Raw genomic sequence first — 16,952 nt, forward strand, 5'->3', positions numbered from 1 at the left:
GGTTGCTGTCCCTCAGAAATGCCTATAATTTACTGCTGCATTCTTCAAGAAGAAACTTTTCTTCCTTTTTCATCCTATGTGCAAAAATCTTTTAAAATAATTTTGGTTTAAAGGGTAGTTAGGGTGATACTGCAAAGCAGCCAAACCTAAACACATTGCAAGTTTTACTTCTACTTGTACACAGTTACATTAAAAGGTAACTTGAGTTACTCAATGCTATATTATTAGCAGAAGTTACCAGACTATATTTTTGGCAGTCTTACAGGTTTGTAATACTAAGATTCTATAATGAGCACAGTTTGGAACAACTTCTGTGTAAATCTTCCTCCAGAGGAGGGAAGTTTGAGGACACTGGTCTCCACTTAATCATACAGGCGGCTGACCACAAGTTCTATTCCATATGCTGGGTAGGCTGAGGCACATCAAATACAGCACTAAACTAAGTTATATTGCTGATTTGACCTTCTTGCTAGCTTTTACTGTCTTTCCTGGTTTAAAATGTTTGAGGCTTGGTTGGCACCATAGCAGTTTAGGCCTTCACGGCTTTTCTTACAGAGTATACAGGGGAGCGGGGAGACGGGGATCAAAAGAGAAAAAGAAAAAAGTTAAAGAGCTATATTGACTTTTCAAGACAAGTGCCAACAGAGATAGCACTCCCACAGAAGTGCTTTATTTCTGAATAATCAAGTCTGACAGGAGCTCTGGTGTTATGGGATCAGACACTGCCATCTCCAATAAGATTAGGATGAAAATCTGTCCTAGTTGATGGGGAGAAGGGGGGTGGAGCACGCACAAGAGCGTGCACATGCAGTCTTTCTCTCTGGAGTGTACTAAATCAGTTCCCTTTGATATCTAGAAAAGAAAGAAGAGTAAATTTCTAATTTTCCATGCCATCTTCCATTAATTGCAGATATCTCCATATTGCAAAAAATAATGAAGAATTTAGGAGTGGTTTCTTGTATGTCTAGTCTGCAGTTTCTAATCCTCATTCGGACTTTAACACTTTAAACATAAGTAAAAAAAGTTTGTTCAATCAAGTCAAACTTATCAATAAGGTATTTATAAACACAGTACACTAATTATAAAGTATGTATTTCAGAAAATTACTACCTTTCTTATATCTTGCATACATGAACCAAATTGTAACTTTGTATTTAAGTACTTTCAAAGATTTATTCTTGGTTAGAGCTTGCTTACTTGTATACTCCATACAACCTCTTAAGTCTTTGAATCACCTTTGGCAAATCACTTCAAGCACCTGAAGGACGACTTTAAGCAACATATAGCTCATTCTCTTGAGCTACCCTGACCACATATCCCACATTGAGCGTAACTACTACAGTCTCACTACATTAATTACACTTATTCACAAACTTCCACCAACTTCTTGCTGTATCTTCTCCACATCAGTGCTCTTCAAAGTACCTCCACAAACTAAGTACATTTATTATAGATGCTTCATTACTTTTCTCCCTTCTGTAGGTGACAGGACCAAGCATTTGCATTTAAAAATTTACCTTATTTCAGCATCGCAAGTCTTAAACATAGTAGCTTGAAGCTACTCCAAGCAAACAAGCCTCTTATATCCATGATTGAGAACCTAATAAATGCCCTGCTGGGTCTGACCAGTGATCGTTCAAGCCTGGCACACTCTCTCCAAGAGCTGCAGTAAGAGATGTTACTTAAAAAGATGCTATCTCAGCCTTATCACTACTTACAATCCATTCTCCTCATTTCCCAAAAGAGGAAGCTTGTCTTCCTACCAATACATCCTTTCCTATTTCTTTTGGACCTACTACCCCTGAATTTATCTGAAGTTTTGAAGTTGTCACCAAATGGTGCCACCAATTCCCTAGCTAACTTCATTTCCAAAATATTAAATGCATTTTTCAACATCAGCTGATGAATCCTTTGCAAGAAATTCAGAATTCCAAAAGAATATATGAAGAATAGACTGTTTACATTTATCTAGCTATATATAATGAGTTTTCCTGTTATCTTCATTTGGGCAGTCCTTTCACATTTTTCATGCTATCGTTTTCCTTGTGATACTGTCTTTAACTTTCCTACTGAGCCACATGCAATTTTTATCCCACAGCTTCAGCTGAGTTTTTTTTCCTGAACTACAACACAAAGTTTACTCAAGTATTTAAGATGGCATTTTCAGAATAGCCTCTGGGCTGCTAACAGGCATGGGTATGTTACTTGCTTGACCATCTGCACCTTTCATTCAGTTCCCTGTCCTGAAGTTGAATACTTGTGTAATAGATTTACTTGGATTGTTCTCTCCTGGTACAATATTAAGAGTGATCATTCTCACCTCCTCCTCCTCCCCTACTCTGACCTCCTAGGTCGTGTGTGTGACTCAAGCCCATTTCCACAACAGTTCCTTTTCACACTGATTACAGGAATATTGGAAACAGTCATTAGTTGCATCCAAAGCTTTACCTTCTCATAACATCCTGATGAGGAATTGATTCAACCCCTATGCAGGTAGTTAAATCTCCCAGTTTATTGCTACAAAATCATCACAAACGTAATCTGATCCGAGAGCTATTAATACAGTGTAACACTATGTTATTAGAAGGATTTTCCATTCACAAGGTTTTGTATGGTAGGCTTCCTCCCCCCGCCATGAGATTTTCATGCTAGTACACTTCACACTATCTTTTATGCGAAGTGCCACTCCCCTGTCTGTATGCTTAATCATTCTGGCAAAGTTGGCAGCATATTAACATCATACACCAGTGATTATTGTCTTTCCATCAGGCTTCCAGAACATCTATTATAAAGTGGCTGTCATTCAATAATGAGCATTTTTGTTTATTCATCTTACCTCTTAGGCTTAAGATAATATAAAAGCACACATAAGGTTTGGTCTAGCTCTGCTACTCAGTATTTCACATACCAGTTAAGTCATATATTCAGCTTAATATTTTCAAAGAATTATAGTAAGAGATTCCTTTGATACCATTGTTGCCAAAAAGGCTTTTCACAGATTTTCTTCAGTGATCTGCATCCATGACTATAATCCTGATAAATCTAAAACACTTGATATTTCTTATTATTTATTTCTCTTTCAGATCTCTAACTACCCTTCACACCAATCCTTCTTTTTGCCTTTAAAATGAAAAATTATCAGAAAACCAAAGATCATTCATGCAAACTATTCACATTCATCACCTTCTTTTCAGAACTTCTCAATTACTTTTTTTGATTCTTCCCCTCTCAGTCAGGGAGAGCACTGTGGAGCATACCTTACTTTCGCACTGATGTCTTTAAGGCAGTGATTTCACTTCTTATTTTTATTCTTTTAGCTGCTGACACAAAGCTAATGATTTGAGGGTTTCAGAATCTTTTGTTTGTTTGTTTCTTGGGGCATCTCACAAGAAAGTCTCATGTTTTCTTGCAAATATTTTAAATGTATGTACATTTTTCAGTCACAATCGGTTTTTTTTCTCAAGTGTTCACATTGAAAATATTCCATCCACACACTGACCTGTCTTTCCAGATTCCAAACTAATATTCTTCTTCCACGTTTCCTGTGTAGCAGTAAACCTATACAGTTTTATGACAAAGGAGTTGGTTTTCAAATATGCCCTTGCCCACTTCTTTCATATGTATAAGCTTAGATTTCTTTAAGATTACAAATTTATTCTGGACTAGAATAAATTCTGAGTTAATAAAAAAGTTAGATTTTGTCTTCAGTAAGCTGCTAAAAGAATATCATCAGCAATTGATGCTTTGATACTTCTCATTGTTCCAGCTCAACTCAAAGTTTTAATATTTATAAAACATGTTGCTGCCACAAAATGGTTGTTTCTCTAAAGTGACAAAATCAGCTTTCTAACAAGTAAAAGAACGAAGAGAAAATACCCCACACCACCCATAACCCTTAAACAGACTCATTATTATCACCATCACTATTATTATGAAACAAGCAGCACAGTGAAAACATTTCCTCCAGTAAGTTACCAAGACTGCTGCCAGCACATCAGTGAAGTGACTATTTCCCTCTAGTCCCATTCTCTCCCAGGGAGAGCGATCTGGAGTACTTTTTCAGTTTGGGGTTCCCCACTTCACATAAAATACAGTTATATGGGAAGGAGTACAACAGAAATCAACATGATTAGAGTGCTGAAACATAAGATGCAGACAGAAAGGCTGAGAGAGCTGTCAGTCTTGAGAAGTATGAAGGACAAGGGAATTCTCACTGCTGTCTCAAACTACCTAACAGGAGACTACAAATAAGAGGCAACCAGATTCTTCTTGGAGGTGCACAATGAGCAAAAGGCAACAGACACAAGTTGCAACAAGAGATATTCCAAGAAGCTGTTATGGAAAAAAAAACGAAAAACACCACAATGGTGACAAAAAGGAACAGGTTGTCCATCCATATATCTCCATCTTTAGGGATATCTGAAACTTATATGGACAAAGCCCCAAGCAACTTGATGAACTAGATTGGTCCTTTTACAAAGGTGATTGGACTAATGGACCTTCAAAGGTCCCTTCCAATGTAAATAATTCCATGATTCAAGGACATGTCTCTGATGTGTCCCCAGACATCCTTGAGAGTGATTTTTTTTCATCCAAGCAGTCTTTGCTCCATGTTACTACTCGCTACTTTTTCTACACTCTGAAGCTAGACCCTCTTTTACTTTTTTATTCTTGCAGTAATGTTTCTTTCATACCTCCATAATATCTTCAGTTTTTTCAATTGCTTCAATACCCATTCAGAATCAACATCGTTTATAACTTCTATACAAACATCTGCTAAAGCTTCAAATCTATTCTATAGTGCTATGTATTCCTTCTTGTAGCAGAAATTCCTCAATGGATTATTTACATAGACATAAGACTTCCTCTTCTGGATCAACACTGAAATACTTCTGGCACATCAGCTGGCAAAATGCTCCAACTGCATATTTGAGTACTTCAATCTGATTTTACTTAATCAGAATAAAATTCAAAGTATCATTGAACATTCTGGTCCCTGCTTCCACAATCAAACACCTCTTTTTACACAACTTCAATTCATAAGCAGACCCTTCAACAGAGTGGAAACCAGCTCATTCTTTGCATGCCATCATTTGGGTACAGAATCATTTTCAACTTCTCATCTTTCTGGTTTTAGAGACAAAGCTTTAGAAATAGTAAAAGACTGCTTCCTTGAGACAATTGAGTCTAGTGAATAGTTTGTTGATTCTACTTTAGAAAGCATGGTGTTAAATCCCTTCAAAACTGGGAAGTGAAGAAAACTGGGTATCTCCAACTTCTTTGGCAAGTTTTGTTATAATCAGTAAGCTATGCATAAGCTATGAAGATGCAACCCCTCTCTCTGTGGTCACAAGAACAAAACCAGTCACTTGCTGTCCTTTTTGTACTAGAGTTCATGCTGTTAATAAGAGACACTGAGATGCCTGGTGCTGTCTGTTTATGTGTTTAGGCATTCATGAAAAATTCTGTAAACCACTCACTTGAAGAAAGATGAAATTTAGTTCCGTGTTGCCCTTTAGACACTACTTGATGTTCTAATAAATATTTAGTGTCTACACTTCCTTCAAAAAATTAAGAGAGCAGAGTTGTATCATCCACATCAGATGAGATTAGAAAAACTTAAAATAAAAAAGATAAAGCAGTAAGCTCCACCTGTAAAAAAAATTTTAATTTGTCTCTGCCAGCTACAGCCTTTTAATAACCTTTCCCCCCATTTTGTATAAAAGTATACTTCACTGATTTTTCAACTGTAGATCCAATAACTACCTTCTATTAGATTTTATCAAAACAATGTATTCAGTCCATTCAGTTAAAACTTTGAAGGTATGTTAATCTTGTTAGCTCTAATGTTCTCGCTGTCTGCAGAGATTCATAATCCTCTTATGAGCCATCAGCATGTTTAGCCTGAACACCCTCTTGTTTCCCAAATTTTACTGTTTAATTACACACAGGAAACAGTATTTCCTCCTGTGGCTTTTAAACTTCCAACCTATGAATTCAGCAAACATTCTTGGGAATTCTCCTAACATTATAAAGGCATCATAATTATCTTTTAGACTTATTCTAATAGATTCAAGCAAAAATGTCTATGGTCTATGAGGTTTTCTTTCCTTATTATGTTTGTACAACATTCTTAATGTTATTAAGTATCAATATTCATCTTAGTAGAAATACCAATCTTACTTTGACAAAAGCAGACTAAAGTTCTTGGTTATTGTTAAAAGAAGTCCAAAACAAAACAAGACGACAAAAAAACCCACCCCACCTTGAAGAAGAAACTAGAGAATGCCACGCACTATATTAAATAAAAATATCAAAGCAAAATTTGTAAAACAAACTACAAAAAATATTAATGCCTTTTCAATTTGAAAAGGAATTAATCATTACATCCCTTAGGCTGCCCCCAAGTATTAAGTCTCTGATACGAATCAAGGTGGGGAGAGAAATGTGTCAAGAAATAATAGTGGAAATATATTTTATATATGGAGCAGAATAATCTAACCTACTAGTGAGACAACTTACTTCCAGAAAGGGAGAAAATGTTTAAAGCCAGGAATATTTTCAAATATTTTGCTCTTCCAAAAGGTTTTAAAAGCTGAAGAAGCTAAGCAAAACCGCAAAGGAGGTCTATGTTGCTACAGATTTATCAGAAAGTAAAAAAAAATCATTAAAAACTCTCCTCCTTCATGTAACCAAAACATATGGATTACCATATGCATTCTGAGGGTAAACACACCATCTTCTGGACTCTAGATCAGGTCACACTATTTTATTAAGGTCTACTGACAAAATCTTATAAATACTTTTTCAAGTGTGACTAAATAAAAGTACGTATTATGCAGAAGTATTTCTGGGGGCGTTTTGGTACGGTTTTCTTTACCAATGCAAGGCAAGACAATTTTCATGAAGCAGTCCAGGTTTTTCAAACTTTTTTCTTTAAACATTCCACTTAAATACCAGAACATTACTGTTATATTCTGATTTTTTTCATATATATATATATAAGCCCCAAGAATTTTAAAGGTATCTGTAAAAGCTGATAATTAAGGCAATCAATTACTTACCCCTTTTTTGACAACAAAACGTAAGTTCCAATTTGCAAAACATGTCAGCATTCTCATACTTGCCCTCTTCTGCCTTAACCCAGAAACAGGATTCTGTCATTTCCTGAGGCCTGATCTACAAGCAAGAGACAAAACAAAATCTTCACAATAAAATTATTTTGATGCTATACAGAGACTGTGCTCTGTAGAGTATAAGGCAAATTAAACACTTAAGAGCTCTGTAAAATGTGAAGATTTGGTATCTAACTCATCTTTAGAATTGTTAATATATTTCTAATTGAAGATAATAATTATTGCAATAAATGCTTTTGGACAAGCTGATTTTAACAATACAAAGCAATACAGACAACATACTTTGTTATCTAAGGTCTAAATGTAGCAAGTGATCTTCGGTCTAGTTCTAAAACTTGGGTGAACAGCCTCTAAACATAGCTAGTTTAACTAGATATTAAGTACCTTACTTTTTAGATTGTAGCTTTGATTGCTTCATAAAACTCTGAAAATCTTTTTACTGACTTATTTTAGTCTAAATAATTATAGTTTCCAAAACTTAGTAGATTCCTAGTCCTGGCATTCTTGATCCTGTCACAACGGAGAAGAAAAAAAATAAAAGGGCTCTATACTTTTTCAACCACTGAATTTACATAAATACATTTAAGGAAAAATGAAGAGACCTGTAACGCTTCTTCCCACAATCCAAGCTAGACAGATGCAAGACATTTGTTTGGAATCAGTATAGCTATCAGTACAGTGCAGAGACTGATGCAATATAAACAGTTTGCCAAAAGACAAGGCGTAGTTGGACCCAAGAGGCATGCTATTATCAAAGGCTGTATTATTCTAGACCAGAACTGACTTTTCTAGGCATCTCAGAAAGTCAACAGACGCTTGCTCAGATGACTCATGAATCAATAAAACACAGTTTTTGGAAAACAATAAAAACTAAAAGGCAGAAAGTATTCATATCTTGCATAATTTTAACTAATGTATCAATTGCTCTATATAGTCTTAACCCTGACAATCTATTTACCCTAATCTCTATGTAAGATTTTACATTAAGTATTTATCATTAAACAGTACTACCTTGGACCAGTTGAGTCTTTTCATGGTAACCTCAGGTCTGAATTCTTTTTTAGGCTTCATTCCAAATGGCAAAGTACATGGAGGTGGAAACCGCTGTGCTCCAGGCAGGCCTGGTAGAGGCGGTGGTGGAGGAGCACCACCAAAAGCCAGAGGAGTTCCCAAACCATTAAAATATGGTGGAGGAGGAGGAGGGGGAGGTGGTGGTGGTGGAATTGCTCCATTAGAAGGCTGTGGTGGTGGAGGCGGTAACAGAAGTTGATGTGGTCCTGTAGCTTCCAGTGGAATGACAGATGCATCTCCACATGTGGATGGTAGAAAACCAGGTGGCAAGGAGCCATACTGATAAGGAAAGTACTATTATTCAGCTTCACATTTTTATCAACAAAATGCTATAACAATCATAGTTTATAGTTTAAATCCAGCAAGCCAGTTGAAAGTCAGTGCCATTTTTCTTGTATAGGACAATTAAATATGAATTATAACGAAGCCAACATGCTTTTGATTTCATAATCGAAAGTCTCAACATTTGAAGCAGATATTCAGACCAGGAGGGCGTATGCCAAAAACGACAAACTGAAATGCTACATCCCGCTTGTCCTATTTCACTGATCATGATCTAAGAAGGGTCTGATAGGTATCTTGATGAAATTTTATCTAGACTACCACAGTTGAGCTCAAATTAAAAAAATAACATCATAGTCTCTAATGTCCTTATCCTAAAGATTACAGAGGAACATTCCAAGGACATAAGAGCAGAATCTGAAGAGATTAGTAATTCTGTTGAAAAAAAGATATTTTCCAATATAGCAGCATTCTCATTCTACAGAATTGAAAGCACAAAGTAATGATGAAAAAAAATTCTTTCAAAAAAAATGCTGCTGCGTTACACACAGATTTCTTATTCTATATACCAAGGTCATCTATACTGTATCAAGATAGTCTTATTAGCATTTAGTAAGTCTAAAAACATTTTTTTTATTTCTACTATTTGAAGAATTTCTATCATAGGCCTTCAAACAATAAACAGTCACCTGACAAAACCAATGAAATAATAAATAAATAAATAAATAAATAAATAAATAAATAAATAAATATCCACTGGTGATAGCATTAACTTTTCAACAATAATTATGATCTGAAACAGTCCATTTTATTTTTAAAAACGAGGGGAAATAGAATAAGTAAAGGATTTACTATTCTTAAAAGAAAATAGCTGAATATTAATAAATACAAATAAGTATATGCACAATGGTAGTATTGTTTTGCATTTCTCAACACATTGTTTACATTGACAATATGACACTGAACAATTAGATTCTAATAACAAAAGAAATACATGAACAAATACCAAATACAACAAAATGAGTAAAGGAACGAGACTAGGAGAAAAACAGCCATATGAGGAGGCAGTATTGTGCTAAGTAGAAACTGACATCATATGGAAACCAAAGATTCCTCTTAAGACAGATTTAAGAGTACTAAAGTTGCAGCAATCAAATACTTGACTTTTACGAAACATCCCAAGTGTCCCATTAATAGTGGGATAATTCATGGTATTCTAATTAGTGAGCATAATCATATGTTATTGTCTGCATATAAAAGAAAGTTTTATTTAATACAGTGAACTAGAGAAAGAATACAATAGGAGGGAAAATCTATGTCACTGACAAAAAGTATGTTTTCAAGATATACACATAAAAATGCTTTCTTAACGAATGATACACAGCTCTCACTAAAATTACTTTTCCACAATGCAACGATTTTTGTAATCGCTTTTTTTAAAGCCTGTTTGACTTTGATATTAACAGTTAATTCTGACCAGAAACCTGAATTAGAATACTTTTAAACAGACCAAAGCACAGCTAAATTAATTTTCCTCACTAAGAAAACCAAACAAGCTCTAAAGTATAAAAAAAAACCTCTATGATCAAAACATATATTTTATCACCTTCCTATATGCATGTCTTGCTGCTGCTGTCTGCCTTTTGCCATTTTTAGACTGTCCTTCTTATGGCAGGAAATAAGACACAGGAAAAATCACTTGGTCACACAGTCTTCTCACTCAGATTTTAGAGCCAAAGTGGTTACAGGTCAACTCAAGTATTACTCTCAAAAATCTGCACTGCTCCTCTCTCATCACATTTTAAAATATCTATTTATGCTTGAAAATTGAAAAATTATCAGGAAATGTTCTTATCCAGCCACAGGTTATTTCTTTCACTGCTGGATATCCATGGTAAGGCTTCAGCAGAGCAAATTGCGAAATGAATAATTTCTTGGGGGGGGATAAAGATCACAGTGATGAATGCTAATCTAAAAGCATAAGACTTATTACCCTATGTGGCTAATTACTTTGGAAATATATGACACTGAAAGAAAAATCCAAATGAAACATAAGAAACTAGTTTAATTAACAGAGCTCAGGCACAAAAAGGATCATCTGGGAACTCAAACAGCTAATTAATGTCACACTAAAATTCTTTGTACTAAACAGAAATAAAGGAAACGAAGTCAGTAATAATCAATACCAAGGATACTTTGAAAAAAAATCCTCAACTTTATCACCAGAATCTGCAAAAGATGCAAAACAAAGTCCCTTTCAAAAACAATACTTTATATATTCATTTAAATTGTCTTATACCTGTGATTTAAAAGCTTGTAATTCTGCTTCAAGTTCATTGATTCTTTCTTCTTTTTTTTGCAATAGGGCCTGGGTCTCCTGGTGAGCTACAAAATCTTTTTCGAGCTAAGAAAGAAAAAGAGAAAAAGACAACTGTTGATACTAGTCAGTTCAGCATAGTTTCTTCACATTCCATCATTTCCTTTTGTGTTTGTTAAAACTCACGCAATACTAAGGACACAGATAACGTATCTGCTATTTTAACTTCCATATATCCACTATATCCATATATCCAGAGTGGAAATACTAACTCTATTACCACTACAAGTCCTTACTATATGAAATAGTATCAAGTATTAATGTATTTTGAGTTGGAATTAGAGCAGCTTAAAAATCCTGATGCACAGTAATACAGTCTGTAGATACAAATGAGTCAATTCTTATTCTCCCACTGTTTATCTTGTTGAAGAAACTGGTAACTGCTCAAATGAAATACTCAGCTGATTTTTGGGAGATTTGTATATGAAACCTTAAAATAAATAACAGAAAGACTCAATTAAGGTTAACTACTTTACACCACTTTTCTATGCTTCCTAGGCCACAAGAAACATCCACATTCCCACTTAAGTGTAGAACTACTGGTAACTTGAAGTTAGAAACTATGCCACGTTCATTCATGAAACTATTAATTAACTCCCTGTGTCCATCTTATGATCACGTAACTTAAAAATTACTTACTTTTCTGGAAAGTTCAGAAGCTCTCTCTTCACATTCTTCTAATCTTGCTTTATCTACACAAATATCTTGAAAAAATAAACAAACACACATGCACATATAAAGGGAACAGAAGATTCTTAACCATGTGCATAATTTTAAGCTGTTTTTTTGGAAAATACAAATAAGTCTGATGCTGTAATCACTTCCAAACATAGTACTTACCCACTAAATGGCTGAAATTTATATCTAATCTTTTACGGTAAGTGAAATCTGGGTCTGTTCCACTTCGATGTAACACTATCTGGGACACGCACTCTTCAATTAATTTGAAATACTGTGGACTAAAGACAGAGATAAGTTATTTTACAGCATATTTATTTATCAATGTATATTTAAATCTATGAACACAGTAAGGTCAAAAGATTTGCACTGATTTATATGGTTGAAGGGTAGGTACAACTCCCAAAACTCAAAGCACAAATACATCTGGCAGTTTATTACACAAGAACAGTTTACACAACACTGGTAAAAAACAGTGGACCTAAAGATATATGATTCTTATAAACTCTGCATCTCTCCCCCTGAGGAAATACAGGAAGGAAGGAAACCTTCCTGTTCCTCCCAGTAAAGAGAAGGCTATTCCTTCAGCTTGGCCCCTTCTGTTTTTGTGACTGTTGTTAACTATAGATGTACTACAGCCCTCCTTCAGTAAGAGGAATGGAAAAAAACTTTTTCTAAAATGTTGGGGGGATATGACAGCTAGTTCACTTGCCCAGAACATTCAAGCTGTGAATTCAAAACCTTTCAGGTAGAAGACGTCTAGCACTGGTGTACCCACGTCAGCAAACACTCTTAACCTTTAAGTGTACACCTGTACTAGACCTTGCTTGAAAACAAGGTTGTGCAGAATGTTATGTAGAAAACAGATGACTTTCCTTCCCTATTAATTTGTATCTGGTTCCTCCAGTGTTTCCTCAAAAACAACACAAGCAGATTTTAGAAAATAAATTATTTGGCAGCTTCAAATATCTAACATTTTATTAACTATTTTGCTGTAATTTATCTGACAAGTTATTTAAGAGACACCTATAAGTTCACACTGACCTATAATGTATATTGAGAATACTCAATTCCCAACCAAAAGTTGCTCTAAAATAAGCCTATGGTCAGATTTCTGTACAAAGGGCTCTTTTGTGCATACTTGGTTTTGTCTATTGACTCAAATACACCACAAAATTGCAATGCTACTACCATGATTTATAACTGATTAAGAGACCTGTCCTGAATCACTTATGTTTGCAGTCAATAAGGTTCAGATCTCAACAAAAATAATTTTCTTTATTTATATAGAAAACTGTGGCCTAAGCAGAAGAGACAAAATATATAGACAGCATTTTTATTCAAAGCTGATACTTTCGAACATGAGTTCACAAAGTATTACTTATGAATTGCAGTCCACACAGAAAGAGACTAAATTGCATTTATCATTAAATTTATGGAAGAAATGTTCTATTAATGACTAAATGACAACAAAACCCATAATTAACATTTAACATAGCATTAAACATACCGTATAAAATAATCATTTCTTATCAGCAAAAGATGTTGGAGAATAGAAAGAAAATATCCTTCAGCACTAGTGTCCTTAACTGTATTCCACACCATGTTGTAAACATCATTTACTTCAGTAAAAGCGTTAAGGAGAATAACAGTAAGGAAAAAAAATATTTCAGTCAAATGTTGACTGATAACTACTTAAAACAGGAATTATACCAGAAAAATGTCCATTATACACTTTATTTTGTTCATGTTTCTCTTGCTAATATCAAAAGGATATTCTAGTTCAGATCTAATATCTTCTAAACGATGAGAGAATTCAATCATGTCTTCTTCCTTATGCTCATTGAACACTTTCAGCTGAATATCTAGTGCTTCATTCTTTATACATTTCAATTGCTGCAAAGAAGAAACAGCAGAAAGGCTTGCAAAATTATCATTTCCATATATAAATAAACCTTATCTTTCTAATAACTTCCATAAGTCTACGCTATTTTAAAATTTAAAGTGACAATACATTAATTAATTTAAATATTCAAAAGGTGAACACAACTTCAGCCTGACATAACAAATGTCTGCACAACAGCACATCACATGTTCTAAATCAAAGTCCTAAAATGCTGAGGAACAGGCATAAAGTTCAGAGTGCACACTTCACCTTTTCATTCTTATGTTAAGACTGATTCTCATATCTAACTGCTTACACCCAGACTTAATAAAATGCCTTTGAGAATAATTTATTAGAACTTGCTGTCCCATTCCCTCTCTCAAGCTCAAATAGTCCAATAATTTAAATAGTAATGCAAAGACAGACTACAAGACGCTTACTGGCAATATCTCTTTCAATCCACTACGCATAAATTCATTTCTGATGTGAAGCCTGAAATCCAAGTCATCAGGAGACGTAACAAGAGCATTGATGAGCTGCATGCAAGCTACCTATAACAGAGGAAATATTAAACTATTTTATTTCTCGGATTTCAATATGCATCAGTCAAAAAGACATAACAAACCACTAACCAGACATTGCATCATATCTAATTACCAATCTACTATAATCTTATAATTAAGATACTTAAATTTCTTATCAGCCGCATGAGTTATAAATACCAAACACTAGTTCACAAATTTCCATTAAAATGAAATATTTTCTCACTCCATTTAATTTTGTCATTTTATAAAAAGAGCAAGTTCCTTTAGTAAATGAACTTTAGCACATAGTAAATACCTTGATAACATAATTCTCAACACAGGAAAATCAATGTAAATAAATATTTATCTATATATATACATTAAAAGTTAGTGACATAATAGAAATGGTGAAGGCAAAAGTCTGTGTAAACAGTGTGAAACAGAAGAAAAAATGCTGATTAAACTAAATTGAGCCTGAAGAAAAGAATGGATTTCTTTCTCTTTTTAAAAATCTTCCCTTTTTAAATATTTTGAGTGTGATAGAATACTTCATGGGAACCAGTACTTCAGCTCAAAAGTAAGCATCAAATCAACTAGTGAGTAGTCTCTCTTCTGAAGAATCAACCGATTCATCTTGAAAACCCAGAGCAAGGAGCAGCTGGAATCCACTGACCAGATTCACAAGTCCTCAGAACAGTGGCAACTTGTTATTAATCATAAGTAAGGGTGACAACAGCCATTATTTCCTTTTTTTACTCTTTATTGTTTGCACATCTTGCTTCAATGCACATGAAGTAAGTTATTCATGTATTTCCAGCATTGTAAGGGTTTTTTTAAAAGCTGATTAGGATTGTCTTCTGGCCTAACATACTATGTAAACAATTAAAGCAATCTGTTTCACATACTTTCTTTGTTGTAAAGCCTTTTATTGTCAAAAAAATGATGATGTAGCATGCTGTGTTCAGGCAAAAGGCAATACCAGGAACATAAAGCATCAGTCATCTTCAAAGTACATATAATTCCAAGTGCTGAATTTACATACGGCCACCAGAAGAACTGGATGGCCAAGCTACTTTGATTTACTTTTAAGAAACAACAGGACTATTAGGTTTCCAAGAGGAACATGCTAAGATTAAATGGTAGCACAGACTGCAACCATGATTCTACATTTATCCTACCACAAAAAAATACAAGTATGAAAGTAGTTTTATATATTATTTTAGCTGAACTGTTTTGGGGGTGCATGGCAATCAGCATAATTTAGACCTCTTAGTATACATAGATTAACTTCAAGTTAACACTGTAGGAGAAGGGAATAGCTTAGTTATAAGAACAGAGATGTAACAAGTGTAAACAGCCTGTTAATGAATGTGAGGGCTGTGAAGCTGTTGAAAAATCAAGTCAAGCAGACTGTGAGCTCCAGCAGGTTGTTGGGGACCGAGTGTTACAATGACCCAATGAAGCATCAGACATTCTCCACCCAGTCCCATAAATGGAGGTATTTGGAGTCACTTGAAGAGAGAACCCCCAAGGGTTCCACAACTCTGCAGCAGGAGTTAGGACCATCTCTCCAACTTCTGGAGATGCTGAAGAGGACAAGAATACTCAAGGGACGGTGCTGTGGCATGGTGTGGTTGAAACCACCATACTAACCCATCTGACACCTCTCCTGGAGAAAAACTGCCATGAGAGCATCTATTCTTACATTACTCTGTCATACAACATACTTTGCATCAATAACTTTCCAACAGTAATAGGAGGGAGTAAGCTTTCATCATTCCTCTTACTTGAATGAAGAGCTGAAATTAAGTTCTACGCCCTCAGAACTTCTATGAAACTCAGTACATGCAAATACCTAGATCTGCATAATAATAAAAACAAAAAGCATTGTTTTTACTTTATTGACACAATAGGACAAAGCACACTAAATTCACTTATTTAAATCAACTGCATAAAAATGTTAAGATAGACTTCTGTAACTTATTCCAGTCTAGGACAATTATTCAAGTTATGACAACTAAACAAAATAAAACAACACAAGGTAGGGGGATGACTCAAAACCTCAGCTGATTGAGCATGAAGCTGTCTGTATTAAGACGACAAAAAAAAAAAAAAAAAGAGGAAAAAAAAGAATAAAAAATAAGTTTGAGGGACAATTTGCAAAAAGCATCTCTGATTAACCATCTTTTTTCTCAAAGATAACGAAACAAGGAAGACAACCAAAGAATCTGTAGGGTCAGTAAAAGACAACAGTGAAAAGGAGTACGCAAAGAAAATAAAAGCCATAGCAACACTTCATCAAATGTTCTACTGGTGTGTGAGAGATGTTCCCAAAGTAGAACAGACACACAAACACGTTCAGGGGCTGGCAACAGAACTTAAAGATGAAAGCCAACAATAAGAAGTCAAAAGAGTATTCACTCTTCAAATATTAGAGTTTTGAAGGAAACTGAGGACAAAATAACTTTAGTACTTGCTACAGCATTGAAGTTCATCCTGAAAAGCATGTTGACACCCAAGAAAAGGAAGATGTCAGAAATAATATTGATATTTACAAGGACGTTTTCAGGAAGATCTGGACAACTACATACTGGCAAGCTTGACTTTACTACACTGCAAATATATTAAAAGTATAATAGATAACAAAATTACTGAGTAATGTAAAAAATGCAAGTTGAATAAATGGACAGTATGAAAAAATGCAACATGGCTCATGGCTTTGTAAATCAAAGTTTTGCTTCATAAACCTATGGAAGGTGTTTGAAAGGTTCAAGTAACAGACAAGAATGCTCAGATTGGTCTAAGTCTGGATAAAATAATAAAAATAAAAAAGTTTAATAAAATAAAAGTTTATAAAAATAAAAAAGTTTGCAAAATGTCAAAGCCATTTAGAAAAAATTTACAAAACAGCATGTTAAGTAGCCAACTACAAAATAGTATTAAATTTTTTGTTTAAAATTTTTTTTTAAAAAAAAGGCTTTCAGGGCTTAAAGATTATT

The 16,952-nt window shown here is 34.5% G+C and overlaps 1 protein-coding gene across 4 annotated transcripts in view; it reads right to left on the reverse strand.

Annotated features, from left to right (window-relative positions):
- Positions 1-16,952, reverse strand: part of DIAPH3 (diaphanous related formin 3) — a 245,621-nt gene that overhangs the window by 173,360 nt on the left and 55,309 nt on the right. For all 4 annotated transcript variants that reach the window (XM_037376822.1, XM_037376821.1, XM_037376820.1 and 1 more), the window contains 8 exons: positions 13,870-13,980; positions 13,322-13,440; positions 13,055-13,171; positions 11,707-11,825; positions 11,506-11,570; positions 10,789-10,893; positions 8,148-8,486; positions 7,065-7,179 (listed from right to left, as the gene is read on the reverse strand). In XM_037376822.1, coding sequence (XP_037232719.1) covers positions 7,065-7,179; positions 8,148-8,486; positions 10,789-10,893; positions 11,506-11,570; positions 11,707-11,825; positions 13,055-13,171; positions 13,322-13,440; positions 13,870-13,980 — 1,090 coding nt within the window. The remainder of the gene's footprint in view (positions 1-7,064; positions 7,180-8,147; positions 8,487-10,788; positions 10,894-11,505; positions 11,571-11,706; positions 11,826-13,054; positions 13,172-13,321; positions 13,441-13,869; positions 13,981-16,952) is intronic.

Source organism: Falco rusticolus, chromosome 2, assembly GCF_015220075.1.
Source record: "Falco rusticolus isolate bFalRus1 chromosome 2, bFalRus1.pri, whole genome shotgun sequence".
Classification (NCBI taxonomy): domain Eukaryota; kingdom Metazoa; phylum Chordata; class Aves; order Falconiformes; family Falconidae; genus Falco; species Falco rusticolus.